This window comes from Prosopis cineraria, unplaced genomic scaffold (genome assembly GCF_029017545.1).
Source record: "Prosopis cineraria cultivar Desert tree isolate PC_DT_omini unplaced genomic scaffold, ASM2901754v1 PC6, whole genome shotgun sequence".
Lineage (NCBI taxonomy): Eukaryota > Viridiplantae > Streptophyta > Magnoliopsida > Fabales > Fabaceae > Prosopis > Prosopis cineraria.
Genome location: NW_026555337.1, coordinates 1,127,155 through 1,151,701, shown reverse-complemented (window position 1 = coordinate 1,151,701; position 24,547 = coordinate 1,127,155). Strand labels below are relative to the sequence as shown.

The 24,547-nt window shown below is 37.6% G+C and overlaps 2 protein-coding genes across 30 annotated transcripts; both read right to left on the bottom strand.

Moving 5' to 3' along the window:
- Nucleotides 1–459: 459 nt before the first annotated feature.
- On the bottom strand, nucleotides 460–17,111 carry LOC129312958 (uncharacterized). 26 transcript variants are annotated; one of them, XR_008593799.1, is made up of 13 exons: nucleotides 17,014–17,104; nucleotides 16,857–16,923; nucleotides 16,038–16,287; nucleotides 15,737–15,952; nucleotides 12,299–15,634; nucleotides 11,949–12,130; nucleotides 11,694–11,775; nucleotides 11,502–11,551; nucleotides 9,251–9,310; nucleotides 2,231–2,735; nucleotides 2,098–2,130; nucleotides 1,227–1,402; nucleotides 460–1,131 (listed from the first exon to the last, which is right to left on the bottom strand). XR_008593799.1 is itself a non-coding variant. In XM_054955763.1 (8 exons), the coding sequence occupies exons 3-7, from the start codon at nucleotides 16,242–16,244 to the stop codon at nucleotides 11,703–11,705; spliced, it is 4,014 nt and encodes a 1,337-aa protein (XP_054811738.1). In that variant the 5' UTR covers nucleotides 16,245–16,287; nucleotides 16,857–16,923; nucleotides 17,014–17,104; the 3' UTR covers nucleotides 11,198–11,551; nucleotides 11,694–11,702. The 26 variants fall into 26 exon arrangements, 2 of the variants coding, with proteins under 2 accessions (XP_054811738.1, XP_054811736.1); XR_008593782.1 differs by having other exon boundaries at nucleotides 9,251–9,346; nucleotides 11,502–11,775; XR_008593780.1 differs by having other exon boundaries at nucleotides 2,231–2,655; nucleotides 9,251–9,346; nucleotides 11,502–11,775.
- A 1,456-nt stretch (nucleotides 17,112–18,567) lies between these two features.
- Nucleotides 18,568–24,143, bottom strand: LOC129312560 (protein DETOXIFICATION 42). 4 transcript variants are annotated; one of them, XM_054955215.1, is made up of 14 exons: nucleotides 24,006–24,143; nucleotides 23,180–23,904; nucleotides 22,569–22,690; nucleotides 22,072–22,278; nucleotides 21,715–21,905; nucleotides 21,461–21,596; nucleotides 21,279–21,375; nucleotides 21,072–21,172; nucleotides 20,656–20,819; nucleotides 19,962–20,033; nucleotides 19,639–19,755; nucleotides 19,455–19,550; nucleotides 19,105–19,226; nucleotides 18,568–18,983 (listed from the first exon to the last, which is right to left on the bottom strand). In XM_054955215.1, the coding sequence occupies exons 2-14, from the start codon at nucleotides 23,254–23,256 to the stop codon at nucleotides 18,941–18,943; spliced, it is 1,545 nt and encodes a 514-aa protein (XP_054811190.1). In that variant the 5' UTR covers nucleotides 23,257–23,904; nucleotides 24,006–24,143; the 3' UTR covers nucleotides 18,568–18,940. The 4 variants fall into 4 exon arrangements, with proteins under 4 accessions (XP_054811190.1, XP_054811191.1, XP_054811189.1 ...); XM_054955216.1 differs by lacking the exon at nucleotides 24,006–24,143 and having other exon boundaries at nucleotides 23,180–23,360; nucleotides 23,605–23,959; XM_054955214.1 differs by lacking the exon at nucleotides 24,006–24,143 and having other exon boundaries at nucleotides 23,180–23,959.
- Between the last annotated feature and the right edge of the window lie 404 nt (nucleotides 24,144–24,547).

Below are 24,547 nucleotides of genomic sequence, written 5' to 3'. Positions count from 1 at the left end.
ACTCGACATCTGGTAGTTATGATTTTGTTGTCAACAAAAGCTTGGTAGAAAGATGTATGACAGGATCAAGCCAAAAATTCGTTTCAAAATAAATTGGACTGATACAAAAATAAATTGAACTTTTGATAAATAAATTTTTACGAAACTTAAAGCCGAGTGATTGGCCCAAAGCCCTAGAGAGATTGGTGCTAAACGGCCATCTTAATTGTGTTAGGGTTGGGGGGGCCGTCAAGTGGCAGGAGATTGTACAAGTGACTGGTCATCTTGCCCCAGATTTTAGATGATCCGATGTTGTGTTGGTCACTAATGTTTTGGGCCTTGAGAATTCCTTTTCGGCCCACTGAGTCTAAAGAGTTCTTGGCACTGCTTGCACTTTTTTGTTTTGATGGACTACGGATTTGGACGAAGTGTTAACCAATATGTTATGATGATACAAGTAATAGTAATTTATATAGAAGATTGTTTACAGGTCACAGACAGTGAATTCATTTTTTTAAATTTTATATTATGCATAAAAATGTCTTAATTCAGATTATTTTTCAAACAAATTGAAAAATATGTCAGTGATGGATTAATGGGCCCCAGACACTCCATCCGGGTCAACATGGGCGATCTGAAGTAATTTATTTTCCCCATGAGCCTAGTTTTCAAGCTCAATTTTCCGCATTCCCTTCTACTACAGTACTACCTGATATCTTATTTGTTTTCTGGATATCCACGAGAATTTACCATGCCAGACACACAAACCCCATATTTGTTTGGGGAAATAAATCTTACCTCCAGGACCGAAATGACATTGATTGGAACGACTTCAATTTCATATTTCGACAGATCCATATACATTGTTTTCGTTACAAGACGCCACTGAGCCGATGAAAATATTTGTGATCCTAAAAGATCAAAAAAATGCATAAACATCAGCATTGTTGCAGAATCAATGGATGCCCCCAACTGTAGTCTCTAGAGCAAAAGGAACTTATCAGCTTGCTAGGGTTTCAACTTTTAGGCCACTTTCTGCTGAACCTGTTGAGTTTGCTGAGCTTTCTGAAGATTTAACTAAATTTTTAATGCATCTCCAGCAGCGCTTGTGAACTCCGCTGATTTTCTTTGGAGCGTCAGCTGCAGGCAAGCCTGCAAAATGTTGTAACATATCAGAAAAGCCCAACGAGACAGACAAGATTTCAAGAAGCACATCACAATCATTGTGTCTTTACACTTCCCACTACCTTATTCCGCCAAAGATTTCGGAAATTGAATCCTAAAGGGACACACTCTTGTACAAAAACAAGCCGGCTTCGATGCAATTCGAACATTGAAGCGTATTACTCCCGTCTTCCCATATTGAATTGCCAGCGATTGCTCCCTTTTTTAGATAGAATAACCAGACATTACTCTTGCCACCCTTTTCAGCAAAAGTACAAAACATTCACCTAATATGCTCAGTAGAAGAAAAGTATCTTGAACTATCTCCGTGCTCAGACTCATAAGCAAAAGTCATAAACTCAAGTAAGCATCGATTCAATCATTTAGACAACAATAATAGATTCAATATTAAGTTCGGATGAATAATTCATAAGAAGTGTGAAACGGCATTAATAACGAATGTTAGCCAAAGGAATTCAATAGTTATATATTGATTATCCATTTAGTTATTTATCTGTGGTTTATATATTCCACTAAAGATATCGAGAGGGGATATCGCTAATAGTTCGAATTGTAAAGACAACCATATAGCAATAAAAACTATAAAAGGAACAAAAGTTAAGACACGTTATACAAATGCGACCAAATTCTTATATATTCCCCCAGTCCTAACAATATCTCAGCGAAAAAGCAGGCGTAGAGTCATAATCACTAACGATGAGACAATTCATCCATCAGAAATGCAATCTTGACCCATAGTCCCACTGAAGAATAATACTGCAGCATATAATCACTGCCATCAACGATTGTCCGGATCCGCTTGTACACTGGCAGAGATAATCCTTTTAACGGTACGACAGGGGAAACTAAAATTACGATAGAGCTGGGGGAGGAGGTGGGGTGGGGGGCAGAAACTGTATGAAAGAAAGTGCTGGCAGGAAACTAAGGACTGACCATTTTTATGAACTATGCCCCATGCCTTCCATCCTGCAAAGCAGTAGAGATCTAAAATGAATGCATTTCTTTGAACGAAGCAATGCAAAATTGCCATTGGTGGAGAAGGGTAAATTCAAGGAGAGAAAAAGACCTTGTAGAGATTGATTTTGGTTATTTCGCAGGAGACGTCAGTCCAGTGACTCTTGGCCATGTGGTACCCGATTCCCCAGTGAGGCAAGAACTGAGCGACCTCGAACAAGTTCTTCTTTCTTGCAGTGGATTTCTCAGAGGTGGTAGAGTTGGTCTGAGAAGAAGAAGAAGAAGAAGAAGAGGAAGCCGAGGACAAAGCAGAGGTGAAGTGTCTGAAGAGGTTGAATGAGAATCTGAAGAAATGAGAGATTGGGGTGTGAAGGCGAGAGCAGCCCCCATTCCGGTGCTTCCCCTTCTGCCCAGCTGAAATCAAATCACTCCTCTCCTGCCTTCGGCGGCTGCTGGCTGTTGCCCACACTCAACTTTCTTTCCCGGACTTGATTCTCTGCGCGGAGCTCCAGGCACCAAGAGTGGCTAACCAAACGCCTGCGTTTTAAACACACAATATACTGGCCGCTTTGCACCCGTCTTCAATATAAGCCTTAATTCCAGGGTATGTTTTGATGCTAAACACAGGATTTCGTTAAAAGTGACACATTTTTCACACAATAATAATGAATAATCAATTCAACCAATTTTTTTTTTAATTTCTATGAATTTGTTAACTAGTTCTATATCTAGGATGTTAGTTAACTAGATAACATTTAAATTTTAATAAATAAAGAAGTATAGTTAATCCATGTCTTTCTATTTTAAAAACTAAACCCAATTTTTATTTGCTCTCAAAGAACACGTTAAATTAAATAAATTGTGGATGAGATGGATATTTGATCGTTAAGAATATTTCAATCCATGTCTTTCAAACATGATTGTTGTGAAATCATTTTTTAATGTTAATACCATAGCATTAAGTAGACAGGCTCCTGTAAAACACTTCAACATACATACACATTACATGATGGAACAGTTCTATTCCCATTACATAATGCTGAGGAATAAATGGGGGAAAAAGAACGATTTCACTTTGGGCATGTGAAAGTGGAGGTCCAAAAGCATACATGGAATGATAATATAACCTTCAACAAGGGCATGACTGAACTTGAATTCTTTTCGGTCACTCAAAATACAATGACAACAAGAAGTGGGGGAACACAGGGAACCCCACTTGGATAAATACCGCTCGTTTCTTTCTCTACTTATTCTATTATCTCCTCAGTGTCCCCTCGAGGGGATTCAATTCAAATACACAACTGACAAATATGATGGAGCATTATGGTTACTCAGCCTCCCCACCATGGCAAATCTTAGGGCAGCAGGTTGCTTCCCACCCAACCATGGTGAAAACACACGTTGTGTCTTGCTTCCTTGTCACACCCTTCGCTTAACTTACTCTCCACTGGCATTCTAAAGACCGTCGGAGGAGTCAACTTTTAGGCTTTTAGCATACTCACATGAATTCCAGTAGCCCGAGAAAACGAAGATAAATTTGCACCGCCCAATGCCCAAAACAAGCAAGATTCCTCATTCAACGCCCTTGCAAAAAATCGTTTCCCAACTTTAAAATAATTATGTTAGCCCTGAATATACAAAGGAATAATACCTCGTCCATGAGCCATGAGGGGCCACACCTTCACCTGAGAACTATTCTTTTTTTTGTCATCAAAACTCGTTTTGGCCATACCTTGACTTACGCTGCGATAACATAATGCTCCTTAAAACTCATGTTCCAACCAAATATTTAGCTAGACTTGTACGGCTGACAAAATCCTATCTATCATCAATTTCAACTTTTCAAACGATTCATTCTAGAGTAAAAATTGATATAATTCCCTTAAATTGTCTTCTAAATTGCTTTCCCACCGCCAAGGACCTTATAATATACCTTCGTGACACTACCGATTTTCATAAATATCAAGGGATTATTTATTTGCTAAACTTGGCCAGTCTGCTACATGCACACTTTTTACCGAGGAGGAAAAAATGTTCTCTAGTTATGCAATAATTTTGAATTAGACGTTCATAAAACTTGTTTCTTGCTCGGATAACGATAGCTGGTGGCAAGTATATACAAATTCATACGCATGTAGAACTTAAATACAAATTTCTCTGCAACTATTTGTCTAACATCTGAAACCCTGACATCCCCATAGCAACAGATGGTGCTATCATTTCCCTTTTGTCCATTGCTTCCAAGTATCAAGCATTTCAGCTATTTCTAAAGTTTTTAATCACTACCACAAGGCTCTCAGATGGGCTCAATGTTACTCTCTCTCTCAGGTCTCTACTTTGAGGAGGCATGAAATAACAGTAAAAGCAATTCTTCTAGCTATTAGCCAATTTCTAACACTTTGACCTCTTACTAAGACTAATTCCAGATTTACAGGGCGAGTTATTCTAAAGCCAAGCCTAACTCAAGGTAATGCTTAATTTCAGAACCTTATAAAGCTAACATGGGCTTTTCATTGATTTTAGAATATAACCTTTGCTTCTGAGTTAGTAAAAATAATTGCAAAATCATGGTAAAGTTGCAAGGAAAAAGAACTTTGATCCAGTCTGAAGCGAAAAATAAAACTTGGGCACTCTGCACTAACATTAGACTGCACAACTTGGGCAGTCAACAAATTATATACTCTAAACATTTGAACCAATGGGCCAAGGAAAGAATCCCACCCAAGCACACATTTCCCAAAGGCAACAGGATTTTTGTTTTTGTTTTTTTTCAAATGGAGTCTACTAACAAAGATTAAGTATTGAAAAGCACAAACCTGAATAAAAAAAATACATGGCGAGGCAGAGATTGAAGCCCAGAATTGCAAATAAGCATACCTCACATTCAGAGCCAAAAAGATAATGATTCAAAGATGATACAAAATCTTCACTAGCAAAATAAGATTTTTAGGAACTAGTACTGAAATTCAACAGCATAGGAATAATGGGGGTCAAATTTTAATGATTGCATTTTATCAAAAAATACAATCAGGATATATTCTCTCCGAGTCAAAAGAGCTAGCTGACACCCAAAGTGTCATTTCCAATATTAGCATGAAAAACAAAATGTAGAACATAACATCACATCAAACCAATACAAAGGTCATCAAAACAAATCATGTCAAAACCACAATATAGAGCCATAAAACATAAATCATGACTCACTCCCATTGCAAAAACTCAATAAGTAGTCGAAACATCAGTTCCAGAAGGCCAAAAATAGCAAACTTGCTTGTATGTAGCTGAATTGTGTTAAGGAGCATCAAAGTAATTAAACCAAAGCATTAGCTCAACAACTAGTGAACAAGAGCCTGATTCATCAAATAGTTTAATGTTGATCCTAATTTTTCAGAATCCAAATATTCAGAATCAGAACCTAATAGAAGCAGCAGCTCTGGCTTTTCACAAAATCAGACCTCCAGAAATCATGATTCACACCAACAATGTGTGCAAAGCTCCTCTTCTGTTCAGCATTCAACAAATGAACGAGAGGAATGAAATAGATTAGCCTCCAGAACTGTACCAGGTACATGTCAACCTTGTAATAGTTCAGATTTGCCTCACAGCAGCCCCGGGAATGTTCCTATGGATCTTCACCTTATGGCTACTTGCTCCAATTCAGGAAATTGAAAGGGTATTCGAAGAACAGAACCTAACTCTATTGTTGAGGCTCTCAATACTCCTCAGTTATAGAAAGCTATGGAAGAAGTGTATAGAACTAACAAACAAGGGAACCAAGTAACTAGTAAATTTAGCACCTGGAAGAGAAGCAATAGGATGTACAAGGGTGCTTGAAGTCGAGAGAAATGTTGATGGCTCTATTACTACACATAAAGTTCGTGTTTAGAAATCAATTGGTTTTTGTCAAAATCACATTTTGATTAAAGTAATGTGGAAGTGACTTTGAAGGGGCTCGTCCAGTAACTTGGAGGATTTAATAATTCGTGAAAAAGAACAAAATTTGTCATCCTATCGAAGGATATGTGATAGTGAGATAAAGGAAGCTCTCAAGAAAATGGTAAATGGTAAAGCCAATGGATCTAATTGTATCTCTATTGAAATGTGAAAATGTTTAGGTAAAGAGGGGCTGCAATAGCTAACTAAGTTATTTAATGAAATCTTATGGTCCAAGAAAATACCTGACGAACAGAGGAGAACTTTTGTTCATAGTTACAAAAAGGGAATATTTAGAATTGTGCAAACTATAGAAGAATTAAGTTTGTAACTTATACTATGAAATTGCGGGAAATAGTGATCGAGCGTAGGTTGAGATTGGAGACTAGAATTTTTGAGAATCAATTTCGCTTCATGTCAGGTAGAGTAATTACAAAAGTGATTTATCTACCAAGGGGATTAATGGAAAAATACCGAAGCAAAAGTAAAGATTTACACATGGTTTTCATTTATTTGAAAAAATTTTAAGACCACGTACCAAAAGAAATATTTTGGAAAGCTTTGTAAAAGAAAGGAGCCTAGGTTGCCAATATTAGATCCATACAATATATGTATGAGGAGACATCAACCAATATAAGAACGTTTAGCAATAAAACAAAGGACTTTCTTAAAAGGATTGCACTACATCAGAGATCATCTTTGAGTCCTCATTTGATTGACTTCATTTTAAATCTTTTGACTAAGCATATTTAAGAGGAAATTCCCAAATGTATGCTTTTCGCAAATGATATAGTTCTAATTGCAAAAGCAAGAAAATAAATTAATTGCATACTTGAGTTATGGAGGAAGACCTTGAAGTTGAAAAGTTTCCGTTTAAGTAGCAATAAGAATATTTGCATTGTAATTTTGACAAAAGATCAATCAATAGTAATTTGGAAGTAAGGTTGAGAGATCAAACTATACCTCAAATGGAGAAGTAAAAGATATTTAATAGTTATTATTTAACATGGTGGGAAAACTAATGAGAAGAGTGGAACATATAACTTTGAGTTCGATTAAGAGAGGTAGAGGAAGGCCTAAGAGAACACTCTTGGAAATTGTTGAACGTGATCTCTTAATTAATAATATTTCTAAAAGCTTAATAAATGATAGAGCACAATGGCGTCTTGCAATCCATGTAGCCGACCCCACCTAGTGGGATAAAGGCTTGTTGTTGTTGTTGTTGTATTTAACATGGTGGGAAAACTAATGAGAATGTTGCACATCAAATACAAACCGGGTGGTTTAATTGAACAAAAGCTAAAGGAGTTATGTGTGATTGAAAAATACCTAATAAACTTAAAAGAGTTTTATTGAACTACTATAAGACCAATTATGCCATATGGTAGTAAATGTTGGGCTTTAAAGGAACAGCAAGAATATAAAGTTAAATCAATGATGATAATATTGAGATAAATGTGCGGGCATATATGAAAAGATAAAATCCGAAATAAACATATATGAGAAAAGGTGGGCGTGGCATCTTTTTAGGAGAAAATGGTAAAAAATCGTTTGAGATAATTTGAACATGTACAGAGAAAACTGTTGAAGGCACCAGTGAGGAGAGTGTAATAGATAATCTTAACCCTGTAAAGAGAGGTAAAGGAAAACCAAAGTGAACACTTATGAAAATTGTCGAACAAGAGCTCTTTGTTAACAACATCTCTAAAAGCTTCGTTAATGAAAGAGTACAACAGACTCATGCAATCCACATAGCTAACCTCACCTAGTGAGATAAGACTTGTTATTTTTGTTATTATAACGCGGGAGTGACTGTCTCAAGATGCAAAACCTGTTATAAATGGGAAACCAAACATACTAAAAGCATGCTTGGTTGCTGAAGGTTTTCACCAAAGAAAGGGTTTGATTACATAGCAACATCGAGTCCAGTTATTTAGTCAGTAACAATTTAAGTGGTCTTATTGTTATAGCTCAGCTAGAGGCTGGCATATTCACTACATTGATGTGAATAATGCTTTCCTCAAAGGACTGTTGCAAGAGGAAGATTGTAGCAACATGAACCAGGTTTTGAAAGCAGCAAATCAATGTGTCCAGACTCAACAGCTATATATGGCCTAAAACAAGCCATGGGCCTTAATTAAACAAATGTGACCCTTCATTGTTCATTAGAGTTCCCCCTACAAATGCAACTCATGTTTTGGTTTAAGTGGATGACATGCTTATCACAGGTTCATCAAATAAGTGAATTAAAGATTTAATTGAAAGGGTGGGCAGGGGAATTTCATAGAAAATCTTGGCTCTCTAGGCTATTTTTAAGGTCTTGAATAAAGACCATCAAGGATAGCTCAATTAAGTTGTTACAGAAAAGGTATGTGAAAGACCTTCTGAAAGGGCTAACAAGAAAATACAAAGGGCATTTCAACTCCTATGGCTTCTGGGTTGAAGCCAAGAAAGGAAGGTTTTGATTTGTTGGCTCTCATCTGTACAGGTCTGTAGTTGGTGCATCACAATATGTAACAACCAAGCACTATTCTTGATGAACTCAGAACTCATGTAGGTGCATTAGAGTGGTAGAAGAGTTCTTGGAATTGACAGGTGCCGGAGGAATTTAAGTCTGCTACACTGTTATGTTTTGTCATAAGTTAAGATTAGATCGTCTATTATGTTTCACCATTCTATATAAAGGACCCTGTACAACTTCCAATTCATCGAGAATGAACCCATACACTTTCAGTCCACTCACTCCCCCCACCCCCAAACCTTTTTATTTCTCTGATAAAATCCCATCCATCTTTGTTTGATTACTAACCAAAGCAAGTTCAGACTAGAGATATTAGCCCACTTTCAATCATTAACAGCTCATTTAGTGACACTTCTCGGAGATTGTTAATTAGCCCACTTAATCATTAAAACCAATTTTTTCTGCCAGACTTAAGATTTGGCTAAGACCTATGCGTTCATTTAAGCTAATTTACATTCCAAACACGTATAATATTACTAGAAAACCACATAAGTATTATTTTGTTCTTGCAGTCTTCATAAGTAATACTAATATCAGGCTCTCAACTGCAGCAAATTAAACTTGAGTGCAAACTAAGCAATAACTTGTTCAAAAACAGACATATGAATAGTGCCAAAAATTTTCACCAATCTAAGAATTCAACACTAGGTTGTAAGTTGGCTACCAGCAAAATCTTACCACATCACAGACAAAGACGACCAGGTTAATCGTTCCACAGAAGTTGCAGCCTTTTGATGTCTGCTTCCCCAGCCAAAGACAGGATGAATTCAAAATCTATTATAGAAAAGAAATTTTACCACAAATAAAAAAAAATTTACTTATATCACATCAAAAAGCTTAGCTAACTTTGAAATTTTGGTATGCAATTCAAATTAAATAAAGGACAGATATGCACTAAAGGCAAATTTTACTAGGGGAAAGCATCCTATTTTGATCAGTATTGATGTTTCATTTTCTTCCCAATATTGTTAGAAAAGATGATCATCATGATAATTATTAAAAAAAAAAAGGACTTCTCCAAACTTAACCAAAATTAATGTAATTTGTAACATCATTCACAACTATACTTACCAAAGAACCATCAAAAGCTAACAACTGAACTCACGTTGAATTAAAGACCGACAGGTCCAAGTCTCTTTGTTAACAAAGGTATTAAAACCAATTAATTCACCAGCCACTATTCTATTTGAACTCCTCTTTAAACTAAGCATCAGAATGTATTGCTCTACAACAATGCTGCACCAATATACAAGAAAAATAGTTCATATTGCTCAAATGCAACCAATATTCCAAAACTTAAGGCGCACAATTCTTCTACTTCATGCCTCAAACAAGCAATCAAGACATTTCATAACTGTTTACTCCAAATTGGCCAATTACTACTTCAAAACCCTCACCACAGCTGATAGAGGTACTACTAAATGGCACTCCAATCCAACATACTGCAACACCATTCTCTTTAGCAACAAGAATACTATGATTAGTCTTGTTATTGATAACAATATCAGACAGAATTGTTGGCAGTAGAACTACAACACCAAGGCCCAAGTAACAGAGTCCAAAATCATTGAAATATGCATTGTTCAACAATTCTAAACCTTCAGCTAAATATTGGTGTCCAGTTGAAAACCTACACAGACTCATGATAAGGTCTAGCCTATAGAAGGGAATTAAAATCTAGCAAAGCTTAGAAGCTTTGAATGGGAGGGCATGAAATGAAAAGGTAGCAAATAATAGGGAATGGAAAAGGGAAAACTTCTAGTTGGATGGCTAATCAGGAATAACATAGAAGGGTAGGTTCAAAATTTTAAAAATACTACTCATAAACTTCTGATACTCAGTTTGGTATAGAACAGTTAATTATGAGATTTAAAAAAAGAAAAAAAAAAATCAGTCTTCAACCCCAATAATTAGGAGGGGCATTAAAGAATAAAGTGATCATATTACATCAAGAATAAGAAAACAGTCGCATCTCTCAAAAAAGGGGGCAGCGCTTATCTCATCGCTGGGAGGGGGGAGTCTCTAGATAAACTTAGTTGATGTGTTTTTTTCTATGAAAACAGGGGCAAAGATTGATTCCTCCTGAAATTATGATCCAGGTTTCAGTTTATCCCCACCTAAGCATGTTTATCAAGTTTCCCCTGTATATATAAGCTGAGAGCTATAAGGGCATGGACAAAATTTCTGGGAAGATTTCAGGCAGAAATTTGCTGTTAATTGGCATGTTTCTATAGAATTCAAGTGGTCAAATCTTGTTCCTTTCAAGTCACCAAGGAAATCCCTCTCCTTAGAAAACAAATAAATTTTAAAATTTTGGATTCCTTCTTTTCTTTTTTTACATGTGTTAAGTAGACTTTAGCTGAAAATATCAGATGTTTTATCTATAGCCAACAGTTGAGTTTAACTAAAGTGAGTAAGGAACTGATTCTAACTTTGCAATTATGCAGCTCACAATGGAAATTTTGTTAATCAGAATTCCAAAGCAAATTTGCACCATCAAATTTATTCCCCATACAATCTGGTGGACGAATTCAGATTACATGACAGGTTTCCAAAGCTAAAATTTCACAATTATGATAACTGAAGAACCCATTATGAATGTGCTTACTGCAGACTACAACAGGGTAATACTCTCTTATCAGATACTCAATTACTCAAAATTGTACATGCTACAGACATAAGCATAGAAGATCTGGAGATTCAAACTTCTGTATCAAGGAACAATACAACCTAGACTAGAATATTCAGTTACAATAAATGTGAAATATCATGGGGCAGCTTTAAAGATTAGGGCAAAATTGCTATCTAGAGAAATTGTACCTCATTATATGCATAATGAGAAGATAGAAACTCTTTGCTATAACAAGATTGAGAAAATTATCCTAGTTTCAAATAATGGATTTCAAATTCAAAAGCCATTAAACTTAACTGCCACAGTACTTCAGATCCAAAAACCATCCCCATTAACATGGCAGCCACCTGAAATAACAAAAGTAACATAAACCACCTCAAGTAGAAAAATGGCATAGAAAGGTAAGTATTGCTAAATGCAATAATGCCACAGGAACATCTTTTGATGAGAATTGCACGAGTGAGACACAAGACTAGAGTTGCAGCAAACCACTACTGTTCAGTGCTTTTTCCCACTGCCCTCAAAGCTAGTATTTCTTGACTTGCTCCCATCTTCAATTGAGGATTGTTCACTGGGTGTTCAACAAAAATAAATAAATCACATTATAAAGCAATAAAGGGGTTTAACTTCCCAGGGAAAAATAAAGTTTTCTAGAAGAATCAAAAAATTCATTGTCTCCAAAATGAAAAACTGTCACAGATTATTTTAGTTATTACTTTCTAACAACCGTAAAAATAAACTTACAACTTTTGTTTTTTGGCATTCTGTTTGATGCTTTTAACCATATCCATGGCCATCCTCTGGTGCTCCATTGTTTGAGAATGCAAGTCCAAGCCTTCAACAGTGTCACAGTCAACTTTACATATCCGACACCACCCCATGCTTGCCTTCCTTCTCTTCAGATTATCAAAGGACCCAATATCTCCCTGAAAAGCACACACAAAAATAAAAACACACATAAAAATAGCAAGGGGGGAAATCTTAAAGTTACAAAAATATAAAAACTTAAATTGACTCAACTTCAAAGCTTCAGAGATAACTATTTATCAAGTATAATGGGCAGAAAATAAATATATAACGAACCAACACTTAACTGTTAAAAGTCCATCATTAGAAAACCCTGGACGGGAAAAGCTGCTCCTAAACCCTGGCTCACCAAGTCGTGAATGACCTGGTCTGTTACCTCTATTGAAAGATTCAAAACTCTGAGGACCACCAAGTTCAGCTGCTTGCACATGACCAGCATGGGCACCAAAACCAAGAGGCTCCCCCAATGGCAAATGTCTAGGCAAGTTATGAGGACCGAAATGATCACCCCTCCGGAAATGGCCAGCAAAGTCATCTTGACCAATGAATTCACCCCTTGGATGTTCACCAATTCGCATACTACCAGGACCCTCAAGCTCAGCTCTGTGAAAATGGCTTGGCAAATGAGAAAATCTACTATCACGGAATGCAGTGCCAAATGAATCACCAAAATGACAAGGATGTCTTCCATCAAAGTCATATGCACTTGACCTACTAGAAATACCACCAGAATGGAGCCCAGCTCTCCCCAAATACATTTCAGCATGTTCACCAACTGGACTTCGTGAAGTTCGACCATCCATGTGATGCCGCCCATGTCTTGAGCCTATTCCAAGATAATCAGTGCGATGAGCTGTATCTGATTTCACCATGGCATCATCATGTAAAGCAACTGGTCTCTCTCCAGTGTCACTTAAAGAATAAGAGGGAGGAAACAATCTTGAGGTAACAGCACCTGCCCCAGGATTCAACTTTGAACCACTGCTGTAGTTAAACCCATGGGAACCTCTATTATGTGGACCTAATGAATGGCCCCCATATTTTGAAATGTGCTCAGCATCAGCATAAGGTGCAGGAAACCTCTTGAGATCATCTTCAAACTCTCTTCGTTCAATATTTTGTTGACCTGGGACTGGGAAAGGCTTGAACCTTTCTTCTTGTGAACCAAAACCATGGGGACCATTCAAGTAACCAGGCCTGTGATGCAGGTGGGATTCAGAAGCATGTGGTGGTAAATTTGTTGTTCCACCATGCATATCTCCAGTACCAAACTGTGGCCTTTCACCAGATTCAACACTTGGCAAATTGGATGCACTGGGATGAAAAGGTGCTTGACCTTGGTTGTATCGACTTAGGATTGCAAAACTTTGCCCTGCAAAACTATGATACTTTCCCTGATCAGCAAGGGAAGCTGGGCAAGAAAGCTGAGATCCACTGGACTGGCCATGACTGAGTGAAGCCATATTTCTGTATTCATTGACCCCAGGACCTTGAGAAGTATCAAGGGTTTGGGTGACAGCTGAGGCAGTATTATCAGCTTCTAAAGGAGGCTTTGAAGTAGGCCTATCATCATTCTGCGGCTTACCAGGTTGTGAATCTGAAATTTCTGTCCCTAGCAATGAAGAATTTTTCAGCTGATGATCATGCTGAATTTCCTTGTCTTTCATACCAGAATGCTCATTGACAGTATTATTTTGAACCCCAGCTACTGTATCACCTGATTTATCTCCAATTGAAGGCTGCCAAGTACTTCCAGCAGCCTCTTCTTTCACAGAATTCTTATTCAACACATTACCATTTTCTAGCGCACTGGTATTCATATCTATCGTCTGCAAAGACTGCAGACCTTCACCTTTTATCTCATTCCCAATTTCATCTTGCCTGATATCTTTTTCATTTTTTACCTCTGATTCTGATACAAGCACTTTATCCATATCCTTAGCACTTTTACCAGGCATTCCAGAAGCAGAATCAGATTTTTTCCCAATAAGAGCACCTTGTTTGCCATACGGATCTGATGCTCTGGACTGCAGATCCAAAGATGCTTGTGCTTGATTATTGGGCCCAACCATCGTATTCTGATTTCCATGCAAATGGCTAGCACCAGCATGCATTGGCCTAACAAGGGAGGCATTAGCAGTTTGAGCAAATGTTTGTGGTGGCATTTTATGATTGGGCATCAAAGGCCTTCCCCCAGCATTTAGAGACTGACTGGACTGAGGAATATGTGATAATGCAACATTTGTAAGTTGCTGTTGGTAAGTTTGAGCATGTTCAGGAAATGCAGGAGGTGGACCTTGGGGACGTAGATGAGATGGCATTGACTGTTGTACAAAAGACTGTGGAGGCAATGGCTGTTGAGCTGCCTGTGTAACAGGACGATGGTTGGCTTGGGCAGGTTGTTGACCAGGACCATAAAGTTGTTGCTGTTGAGGGGGAACATTTTGGCCCTGAACAGGTGCAGGAAACATAGCAGGCAGTTGCTGGTTTGGAAAGATAGCATGAGATTGATGGGGACGCATCATTGGAAATTGCTGAGGAAACTGATTCTGCATCTGGCCATGCTGCTGAGAATGGGGTAAAGGCCCACCTTGAGGATGCATATTCATAGGACGTTGAGGGGCTCCCATCTGCATATTCTGATGAGCCTGAAGTTGAGGATAAGAGTGATGACCTGTCACTGCATGTGCTGATGTATTTTGCGTTTGAGGCTGAAGATTAAGAGTCCCGGGGAGGTGGGGCTGTTGTGGATGCATCTGGGACTGGGGAATATGTTGAACTGGAGCATGAGGCTGCAAATGTTGATGTGCTTGAGGTTGAGAAATTGGAAAATTCTGAGCTGGCTGTTGAACTTGAGGCTGTGACTGTTGCATCTGAGGATGAGGCTGCTGATAATGAGGTATATGCAAAGGTTGTTGGGATTGAGGCTGAGAAGTGTTAGGTTGACTTTGAAGATATGGATAAGGCTGAGACTGAGGGAGGCTATGGACTGATGGGTTCCCCAGTGACTGAATCTGACTATGCTGCTGTACAGTAAGCTGAAGTTGCTGCTGTTGGCTAACTTGCATCTGGTTCTGAGGTTGTAGCGCCACAGGTGCATGAGAAACAGGTTGAGAATATCCCTGTGCCTGAGGCTGTGATTGAGGCTGTGGTTGAGGTTGTGGCTGAGCTTGAGTTAGAGCCTGAGGCTGGGGCTGTGATTGAGATGGAGGCTGGGGCTGTGTTTGAGATTGAAGTTGGGGCTGGCCATAAGCCTGCATGTACTGCTGGTACTGTGGAACCACAGTCGATTGATAGGGATACTGATGTTGATACTGCTGTTGATATGGGTCATATCCAGAGTATTGCTGGTAGTACTGTTGATATGGCTGCTGTTGATACCATTGCTCTGCATTTGGCTGCATGACAGTCGGAACTGAGGGTTGAGCCTGAGAAGTTGTGTTGGCTAGCATACTCAAATCCTGCCCAGGAGCACTTGCTGCAGCCACAGTCTGAGAAGTAAGAGCTTGAGAAGCCGTTGCTCCAACCTGAGCAGCAGTCTGGGTTGGATCAGTAGAAGCAACAGCACCACTGGCTGAAGGGTTCTGTGCAGCCTCTGACTGTTGCACCTGAGTTTGCACACCCTGGTAATCAAAATGCCCAAAAATCAACCCTAATAAAAATAAATGCAAAACAGGATTTTTATAATCAACTATCAATAAATAAGATTAACAAATGGCACTCACGGGACAGTTTTGTGCATGTTCCTGTACTTGACGATGCACTATTTGGATCCCACACCTGTTGCAAACAACAGGAGAATTGCCAAAAGGACATCCAGAACAGTGAGATGTACACTCAGACAAAGACCCTTGCCACGTGCATCCACTCCTGTGATACAGACAATGAACTGCTACCTTTCCAATAGTTTCAGCAAGTGTATTATTTGACTCTGTAAGAGGCTGTAATGAGGAGTTATACATAAGCACAAGTATAACAAATAAGCTAGTTCGCAGAGGAGCACTTTGGAAAGCATAGAAGGAAAACCTTGGAATCTACTTCAGTCACTAGGTATCCATCATAAGGGCAAGCCCTTGTAGTGCTCACGATGTAGGTCAAGCATGGCTTGCAGTATAAATGAGTACATTGAGATTGCAACGCTTCATTTGGATATACAAGAAGCCGACAAACAGGACAGAAGTATTCTCCAGCAAGGGATTGAATGTTCACTATGCACTCGTTATCAAATCCCATGTTGACCTATAAATGTGGATTCAGCTCCAAGCATGCATAAAACCTGAACACATTAGGGCGAGTATGTCACTTATAACATAAACCAATCGAAATGGAAAATGACATGGGGATGAAAAGACATCAAGGCATTAATAAGAGCACCTAAGTACGAAACAAACTTAAAGAAATTCACTTGACATTGTTTAACGCGATAGACGGGGCGCTTCAAATATTGGAAAAAGAAGGTTCAGTAAAATACTAGCCTCAAATACCATGAACTAACCCGCACCCATCTCATTAATCATGCCCACATGAAGGTAAGAAAACAAGAACTACTAATATTTCTGCTGCAGGAATGGATCACTTCCAATTTCGAACATGCAACAGCATAAAAAAGGGGGGCTAATTTGCCCAAAAGTCGGTGAAGCATCGGTTTTCACACAAAGAAAGGGCCAAGATCAGCGCACAGAATTCTAAAAGAAATTGGGATGAAGAAAAACGGAATGGGGATTCAGTCCGAGCGTGCATGAAATGAAGAGAACTGCGCCGATTATTTCTCTGATGCGTCGGCAACCAAAAAGCGCAACATGGCGAAAAGATGTAACCTTTAAGCTTTCCCAAGAGATCCGGTACCTGAATATAACGACAACGGTGTTCGATTCGGTTCGAAAGCTTAAACCCCCAATCAAGAAATGACCAGCTGAAAACAGAAAATAAAGAATTCCCCAAGTTATCGAAGACCATGTCACTTGTTATATGGTAGCAGAAAACCTGAGTTGAGGAAATGTACCTTGAACCTCAAGATCCCAGGGTTCAACGGGATGTCCGCAATGGCAAAGATCACGTTTAGCGAAAAGGCGATGGGCGGAGGGGTTATATTTGAAGATGGAGCACGAAGAGAGTGCGACACATGTTTTATACGATTAGCGAGAGACGGCAAAGCAAGGCGCTCGCCCCCGTCAAACGACAACGTTTTTTAACGGACTGGACACAGAAGGGTGAGGTCACTGAGGTATTTTATTCTGCCCTTTTTTTCTCTTCCTTTTGCCCCTGGCCCTTTTACTCAAGTCAAGTCAAGTTTTTTAGTAAAATTATTTAATATTTAGTATTATTAATTTATTAATTTAAATGTAAGTATTATTAAATTTAATAGTAATAGTTATTGTTATTACAGTATTTCTTTTCATTTATAACTCATAATGTTACTTTTTAATTTTCTTATAGTTTTTTATTTAAGCATATTTAGTCTAATAAGTGCTAAGAACGAGAATATAAATTATGTGTGTCTTGAGAAAATGATTTCTCTACTAATTTGTTTCTTTAGGGTATAATTTTGCATACTTTTAGATTCGGTAGTAGTTATATAAACCCTTGGCATGCAAAAATTTATTTGTGCCTCAATATTTTAATTAAATATGTAGAAGATTACCACACTTTACTAATTATTTGATTGATAGGTGTAATCTGTTTTAGTTTCTTTGTATCACTTCCCATTCAAAAAAATATATATATTTGATTGATAGTACTTTAATCATAAATATTCAAATTTTTTTTTTCTTGGGGCCAAAACAAAGGATTGATTGTGGATGATTTATGGGATAAGGATTAGAGTCAGGAAAACAGGTTGAGCTTACGAGCTAGCCTGTTTAACCCGCACAATTTGCTTGATTGGGTTGAAAAAATTGATCTATTTTTTAAAACGAGCCGGGTTAGCCCAACTCGTAAAATTAACAGGCTAAAATGGGCTGGCCCGCAAGCTAGCATATTTTAAAAAAATAATTTTTTATTTTAAAATTATATTATATCTTTTTACAAATCTATAATAATGATAATATTTCTTAAATATATAATTTATGACCCCAAATATGTTCTTTACATTTGAAATATAGTGTAAATTCTTTTTACAATTTACAAATAAATTTTTTGTTATAATTTATTTTTTATAGAAATATTTTGAATATATATTATTTATTAATCTCATAAGATTTATTGATTGAAATTATAAATATGAATTCACTGAGAAAAATAATTAATTTATATTTAAAGTTTCTTTCTCAGTGACAAAGATAACACACCTAGATGATTGATAATAAAAATCTAGCAAGATAAATTTGCTTGGTTGAATTTTATATTTATTTTATTTATTTAAAAATTTTTTAATTGTTAATTTGCTTTAAAATATGAAATAAATATATATTGAAAAATTTTGATAATTTTTCGCGGGTTAGCTAGCCCGCAAGAAAATGAATTAGGTTAAATTTTTTAATCCATTTTATTTAGTGGACTGGCCCAATCTAACCCACAGAAATGCCAGCCCGACGAACTAACCCGTAACCTGTTTGCCTAATGTTAATATGGACTTGTATAGAATTGGGTCCAATGTAGTTACTGCGCCTTGAATTGAACAACCCAGACCCATGATACATACTTTGACCCGCTGTCTCACACTCAACATAACAACATCCCTCGTACCAAGGAAAAATAAGGTGCGGACTCGGTGACATCAACGACCTTGAACCTCATGAGCTTGATCATATATTTCATAAATCTCTCTAAGGCATAGTTGGGGTCATTTCTGTACATATTCTCCAGGATGAGCAGATTATTCCAGTGTACATGGCACGATTCCTTCAAAAGAATACACCTGATACATTACACAACCCCAGAAAACTTTCGTGCCCAAGGGGGTCATGTATCAAGCTGTGATGATGGAACCTTCAGCTCCTAAGGAAGCCCCAAGGCCCTGATCCCGTTCCAATCCTGCACCAATAATAGGTCTTGAATATATTGAACTTGAAGATGACCAATTTAGTGGAAAGACAAGAAGAATTTGAAGAGAAAATGAAGAGATTAGAAAAAGAAAGTCCTTGAGAATAACTACCTCAAGAAGCCAGCAAATGCCCTGAGACTCATATAAAGGGTCAAAGCAACCCAGATACCAATGAAGCCACCAGCAGAGGACAACATGAGTAGAAAACCGATGCTGACAATTGCCACCACAACCTGAGAGTCAAAGAAGATTGCAACGGAATAAATCAACTTCTATTTTTAAGGGATACTTCCCTGGTTACTTTACTAGTAAAATACACATCCTCTGCAAAAGCAGTGAATAGGGACAGCAGATTTCCTTGCTAGAGTGTTCAAAAGCATTTTTTTGGTTGCTTGTTTGAGTAGCATATAAATAAGACTGCTTCATTTTTATGGCATGAAAGAAATGAAGAAAATGCCCACCATTGAGAAGGCTGAATAGGCAAAGTCAGAAGCCCCAAAGTTAACTCCATCAGATACAAACGCCAAAGAATTGATGGGTTGAGTGGCCACAACAAACTGATGAGAAATTCATATATTTGTAATTCCTCCATTTTTATAGAGATACAGATCGATATAATATCCAAGTTGAACATAAATAAAGTACCGGAGTTCCAATGCTGATAAGGTGGAGGACATTAATATCTTTCGTAAATAGTTTAGCTCCAAAATGCAGCCCTGTTCCGAGGAAAATTGCAAGCCCCAATCCCAGAACCAAGCCCATCTGCAGGGTAATTGTTCTTTACATCAACCAACTTTGCCTTGGAGGAAATGTGGGGAAAAATATAGCCCTAGGTTATTCTATGTTGGCAGACTTCATTGTTTTGATATTTAGAGAATTAATTTCAGCCATTCTCTCCTTTCTTCTTTCCCCTCCATCTTCCTTCCCCTGTTCTACATCAATTGTATTAAATATTCATTGTAAATCACCTGTAGCACTCGGGTTGCAGTTGCTATAGCCCTGTCGTGATCCTTATTAGCAAATGCACCAGCAAGGATTGCCTGAAACCCAACTAACATTACAGATTTGTTAAACAAGAACAGCTTAATAGTGAAATGAAGCATCTTTCTATATCATGCATAATATTCTCTTGGCTTCTATTTTGTTATTTCGTTCTTTTTTACTAGTTTCTATAGTGAGATAGGTCTAGATAATCAATCAAACTTTCAAGTGTATGCAATTAGTGGACCTACTGTGGAGCTCATGATGAAGGACATAATACCAGATAACTGAGGGGTGAATGCATCCCAAGATAAGATAAAGAACTAAGGGAGAATCACAGTTCAAGATGTAAGAAGTCCTAGTAAGAAATAATTTCAATTTAGGAAAATGAACCAACAGATAGTTAATCATGTTCAAACGCATTAACTCACATTACTTATTTGACCATTCATTGTTCAGTGTTCCTATATTCAAAGTATATTCCCTAGGATTTCTGAAATGGAGCTATATGACCTAATTCCACCGCACAGATGATTTTAATATTTTAATGCGTTTGAAAGTTTAACGCTTTCCATGGTTCTACGACATGTTAGCACAAGTGTTGTCAAACAAGATGAACCAGATATTTTAAGGAATACTTTGAAATGATGGAGTTCAAAAGTTAAGTTAATCATAACAAACCTGCCCAGCAACGGCCAGACCATCAGCAAGAAGAGATGTTGACAACCAAACCTGCAAGCAGACTTGAAATGCAGCCATGGATGTTGACCCTTGCCGTGCAGCTAGTGATGCAGAAAGTGTCACACAGAATGTAACAGCAATGACTCTCATTAATAATAGAAAACCTGAATTACAAAAACAAAACACAAAGCAACAAATTTCCGTCAACAATAAATTTCTAATTAATTTAGTACCCAACTCCAAGGAAACTGTCAACCTGAACCCAAAAGGGGAAAAGAAAATAATTTATTCAACTACTGTTTATTTCTATAATAATCTTGAGCACCATATCTCTAGTCCACAAGTTCAGGCATAACTCGATGGATAAAAGCATTAATAATGAATGAATCATTAGGTCAAGCAAGATGAACCCTGACCGTTTTTAAGAAATCGATCAAACTGTAGATGCTTCATGGAAGGAGGGATAAGATCAACTTGTCCAATCAATCTCCACAGGAGTATGACTGAAATTAGGTACCTACATTTGCAGACATTTAAACAATAAGTAAAGAAGACCATAAAAAAATAATAATAATAAGGAAAGAAAAAGATGACTAGCAAGATAGAAACTAAATGAAACATACTGAGATATAACATGGGCAATTGCTGCACCACTGACACCCAGGCGGAATACAAACATGAATATAGGATCTAGTGCTATGTTGGTAAGATCTCCAGCCACTGGATTACATCAGAAAAATTAATTAAAATCGAATGATAGCAAGAGATTGTGACACTAGCATTGTGATCGCATATTAAGGCAAACCTGTAGCAAATAAAGGAGTTCTAGTGTCTTTAAATCCTCGAAAGACTCCCTGCATAGCTAATGAAAGAAGCACAGCAGGAGCACCAAGGGACCTCAATGTCAGGTACTGCTGAGCTGGGTTTAGCATAGGGGAGTCCTGTACAAATAATCCGTATTACATACCAATCATTCCATGTTGGTACGAGAGGAACACAATAAAATAAATGAAGAAGTGTGACGTTAAACATAATTTAACTATCCCCAAAAGTACTTACGGATTTTACTCCCATGAAATTCATCAAAGGTTTTGCAGCAGAAATGAGGAATATTGCTTGGATAATGCCAAGAACGCCACCAATAACAAGAGCTGATGAAGCTGAAGGGATATTCCTTCTCTTATGCTCTGCTTTAACTATATTAAAGCTGCCACCAACCAAATCTGAGTCATGAACATCTGCACATGTATCTGACCAAGAAAAGGGAAAGGGTGTGAGTATGCTAAGCTGAAAACTTACACTCATAACCCAATGGAGCAATAAATTGTTATTCTAAAGAATAAGTGGAACCCCAGAAAACCTGGATGACACTCAACAGCTCTATCTATTTAATTCAAAAGAATGGGAGAAGGGTACCTTTTTGTGGTATAAACTCTTTGGTTTCAGCATCCATAGGTGCACCTTCTTCCAAGTTATCATTTTCCACATGAGAACTCACCCCACCGAGAGTATCTTCCTCAGCCACAAAAGAAGTCGTGACACTGACAAGTGGGAATATCGCAATCCTTGATACTTGGTTGAATAATGCTATGGAAACACCTACAGCAGCGAGCTCCACAGGACCTTCATGGACACGAAGATTTCATCCCACGTGCATCGCAACAAAGTTTACAAACATAGGAGATCTAGCTTGACAACATAACCCAAGTCTTTGAGAAACTTGAGAACGAATTAACTTCAATTTCATACCCAAAAGACAGTGTTTATCATTATGGATACTCCCTCTCCAATTTTCAAGTGGATCAAATAAGCTTTATCCTGTTTGTGGATGTTATTTTTTCCAAAGGACTATCCTCACAGTAGTAAGTGTTTTCATCAAGCCGCAAGTAAATAAACTAATGACATGAAAATACCTATTTGGCCAATAAATGCAGTATCAACCAGTGAAGCAATAGGGTCTGCTGTCAAAGCCAGGGCTGCAGGCAATGCGATGGACGATATTTCTCGACCAAGATTGTCAGATTTGAAAACTAGTCTGCGGTCAGTGAAATCAGAAACATGTAGGTATATCGTGGAAGGAGAAACACATTTGATATGAACACCAGCTGAAAATAGAATTGAACTCAAACAGAACAAGGCATACAGATGTCCTCTGTCCAATTTATAAGACTATCATATATATACACAATACATACATGTGTGTGTGTGTGTGTGTTTCCCCGCTGGGCACCTATAATTGTAATTTGAAATTTTCTTTTATATGCAAACTATTCTCATTAGACAACCTAATACTAAACACTTAAGTAACTTAACCTAAATATAACCACTGTTAATAACTCAGGCAATCAGCAATCAGCATCACGTGAGAAGGAAGCGTACGAGGAAATTATGAACGGTTTTATCACCGCACGTTGAAACTATACTAGACGAAAATTTTCAGCCGAGAGACGTCTTAAACATAGCAAGTCATTCCGGTTTAGGCTCTCAAGCATGGAACTTCCAAATAAATACTATTATATCATACCTGGCATCCTTGAAGAAATTGAAAATTAGCATTCTCCTCCCATCTCCAGGCGAAAATAAGTTACCCCTCTCATCCATATCCAAAAGGCGATGTTCACTGTTTTGCTTTTATTAGGAGTAGGTGATAACACGCAGGGTTATTGGATCCCCGTTGGCAAATGAAAGGAACACAAACTCAATTCCTGCCAACGCAATGGCCACATGATGAATGCTAAACACTTGAATAAGAGATTATAGGCCTGATTATATTCCCCGTATTTGTGTCGTGAAACACCCGCCAGGGGAAAAAAACCAAAGCATGATCGAATATGTCAAAGAATAGTTTATTAACAGTAGCAGAGAAAGTTGGGACAAAAAAGGAGGCGCATTTATTCACCCTGCTTAGAAAAGCATAGAATCTATCTCGAGGGGAAGAAAAAAGATTACGTGTCTCGCTTTCAAAGGAAGCTCATAGGAAATTCTGCTTAAAAGCTTTCGAGGTCAAGGCTGCCCTGCCCCACTTCAGGAACTTCGATATAGTATACTGTCGAACTGGGAAGGGAATATCAAGGTGGGAATTTTCAACTCTCAAAAGCAGAGACGCCCTTTGAATGCATGCGTCTCCGAACATTTAATTCTGAAGTTCTTGAAAAGGGGAGCGACTTTGAAACGAGTTAGAACACGCCCGTCTCACGAACCATGTGTGGCAGGTAAAACACGTAGTCGAAAACGTTTTGAGGTTATAACCTGTAAATAAGCAAAAAGCATGACTTTTTTTTCTGGCGAAAGGGGTTTCCATGGGAGGGAGGGCCACAAAATTCAGGAGGGGGCGATGAAAAGAAGCTTACTTATAATTTATTTGGAATGAAACGCAAAACATGCGGCAGTCAGAGGTTCGAAAGCATGAGTAGTGGCAGTGACTGCATGTTTGGTGTCCAAGTGTCCATACGGCTGCATCGTTACGCTCAAGCCCAGCAAATCCTGTCCAGGCTGTCTCCTGAGCGAAATGCTCAAGTCAAGTCATTTTCTAGCATAGTCTGACGCACCATTTGAATATTCCACTTTTCACGTGTCAAGGTATGAAAAATTATTTAAGTGTAGTTTAATAAGATTAAATGTGCTTTTTAAAAAAGAATTAGGATAAACTAAATGTATTTTTTTAAACTCTATTTTATTACTTTTAAAAAGTGAATTTAAAAAATAAAATTTTATTTGACCATAATGTTTTGAATTTAATCTCTTATTTTTTTATTTAAAAAATAATTAATTTATTAAAAATATAATTATCATTTAAATAATAATAATTAGATATTAAGTTTTTAACATTATAAATTAAATAATTAATTATATTAATTTTTAGCATTGATGTATAATAAAAATTATAAATTTT

What these genes read in the sequence shown, in the direction of transcription:
- LOC129312958 (XM_054955761.1), bottom strand. Translation starts at nt 16,244, where the DNA reads ATGGGATTTGATAACGAGTGCATAGTGAACATTCAATCCCTTGCTGGA. An exon ending in TGACTGAAGTAGATTCCAAG is followed by an intron (nt 15,953 to 16,037) that starts GTTTTCCTTCTA and finishes TCCTCATTACAG; the next exon opens with CCTCTTACAGAGTCAAATAA. An exon ending in AATGCCAAAAAACAAAAGTT is followed by an intron (nt 11,776 to 11,948) that starts GTAAGTTTATTT and finishes TTGAACACCCAG; the next exon opens with TGAACAATCCTCAATTGAAG.
- LOC129312560 (XM_054955215.1), bottom strand. Translation starts at nt 23,256, where the DNA reads ATGGATGAGAGGGGTAACTTATTTTCGCCTGGAGATGGGAGGAGAATG. An exon ending in AGAGTTTATACCACAAAAAG is followed by an intron (nt 21,906 to 22,071) that starts GTACCCTTCTCC and finishes TTTCTTGGTCAG; the next exon opens with ATACATGTGCAGATGTTCAT. An exon ending in AACTCCTTTATTTGCTACAG is followed by an intron (nt 21,376 to 21,460) that starts GTTTGCCTTAAT and finishes GATGTAATCCAG; the next exon opens with TGGCTGGAGATCTTACCAAC.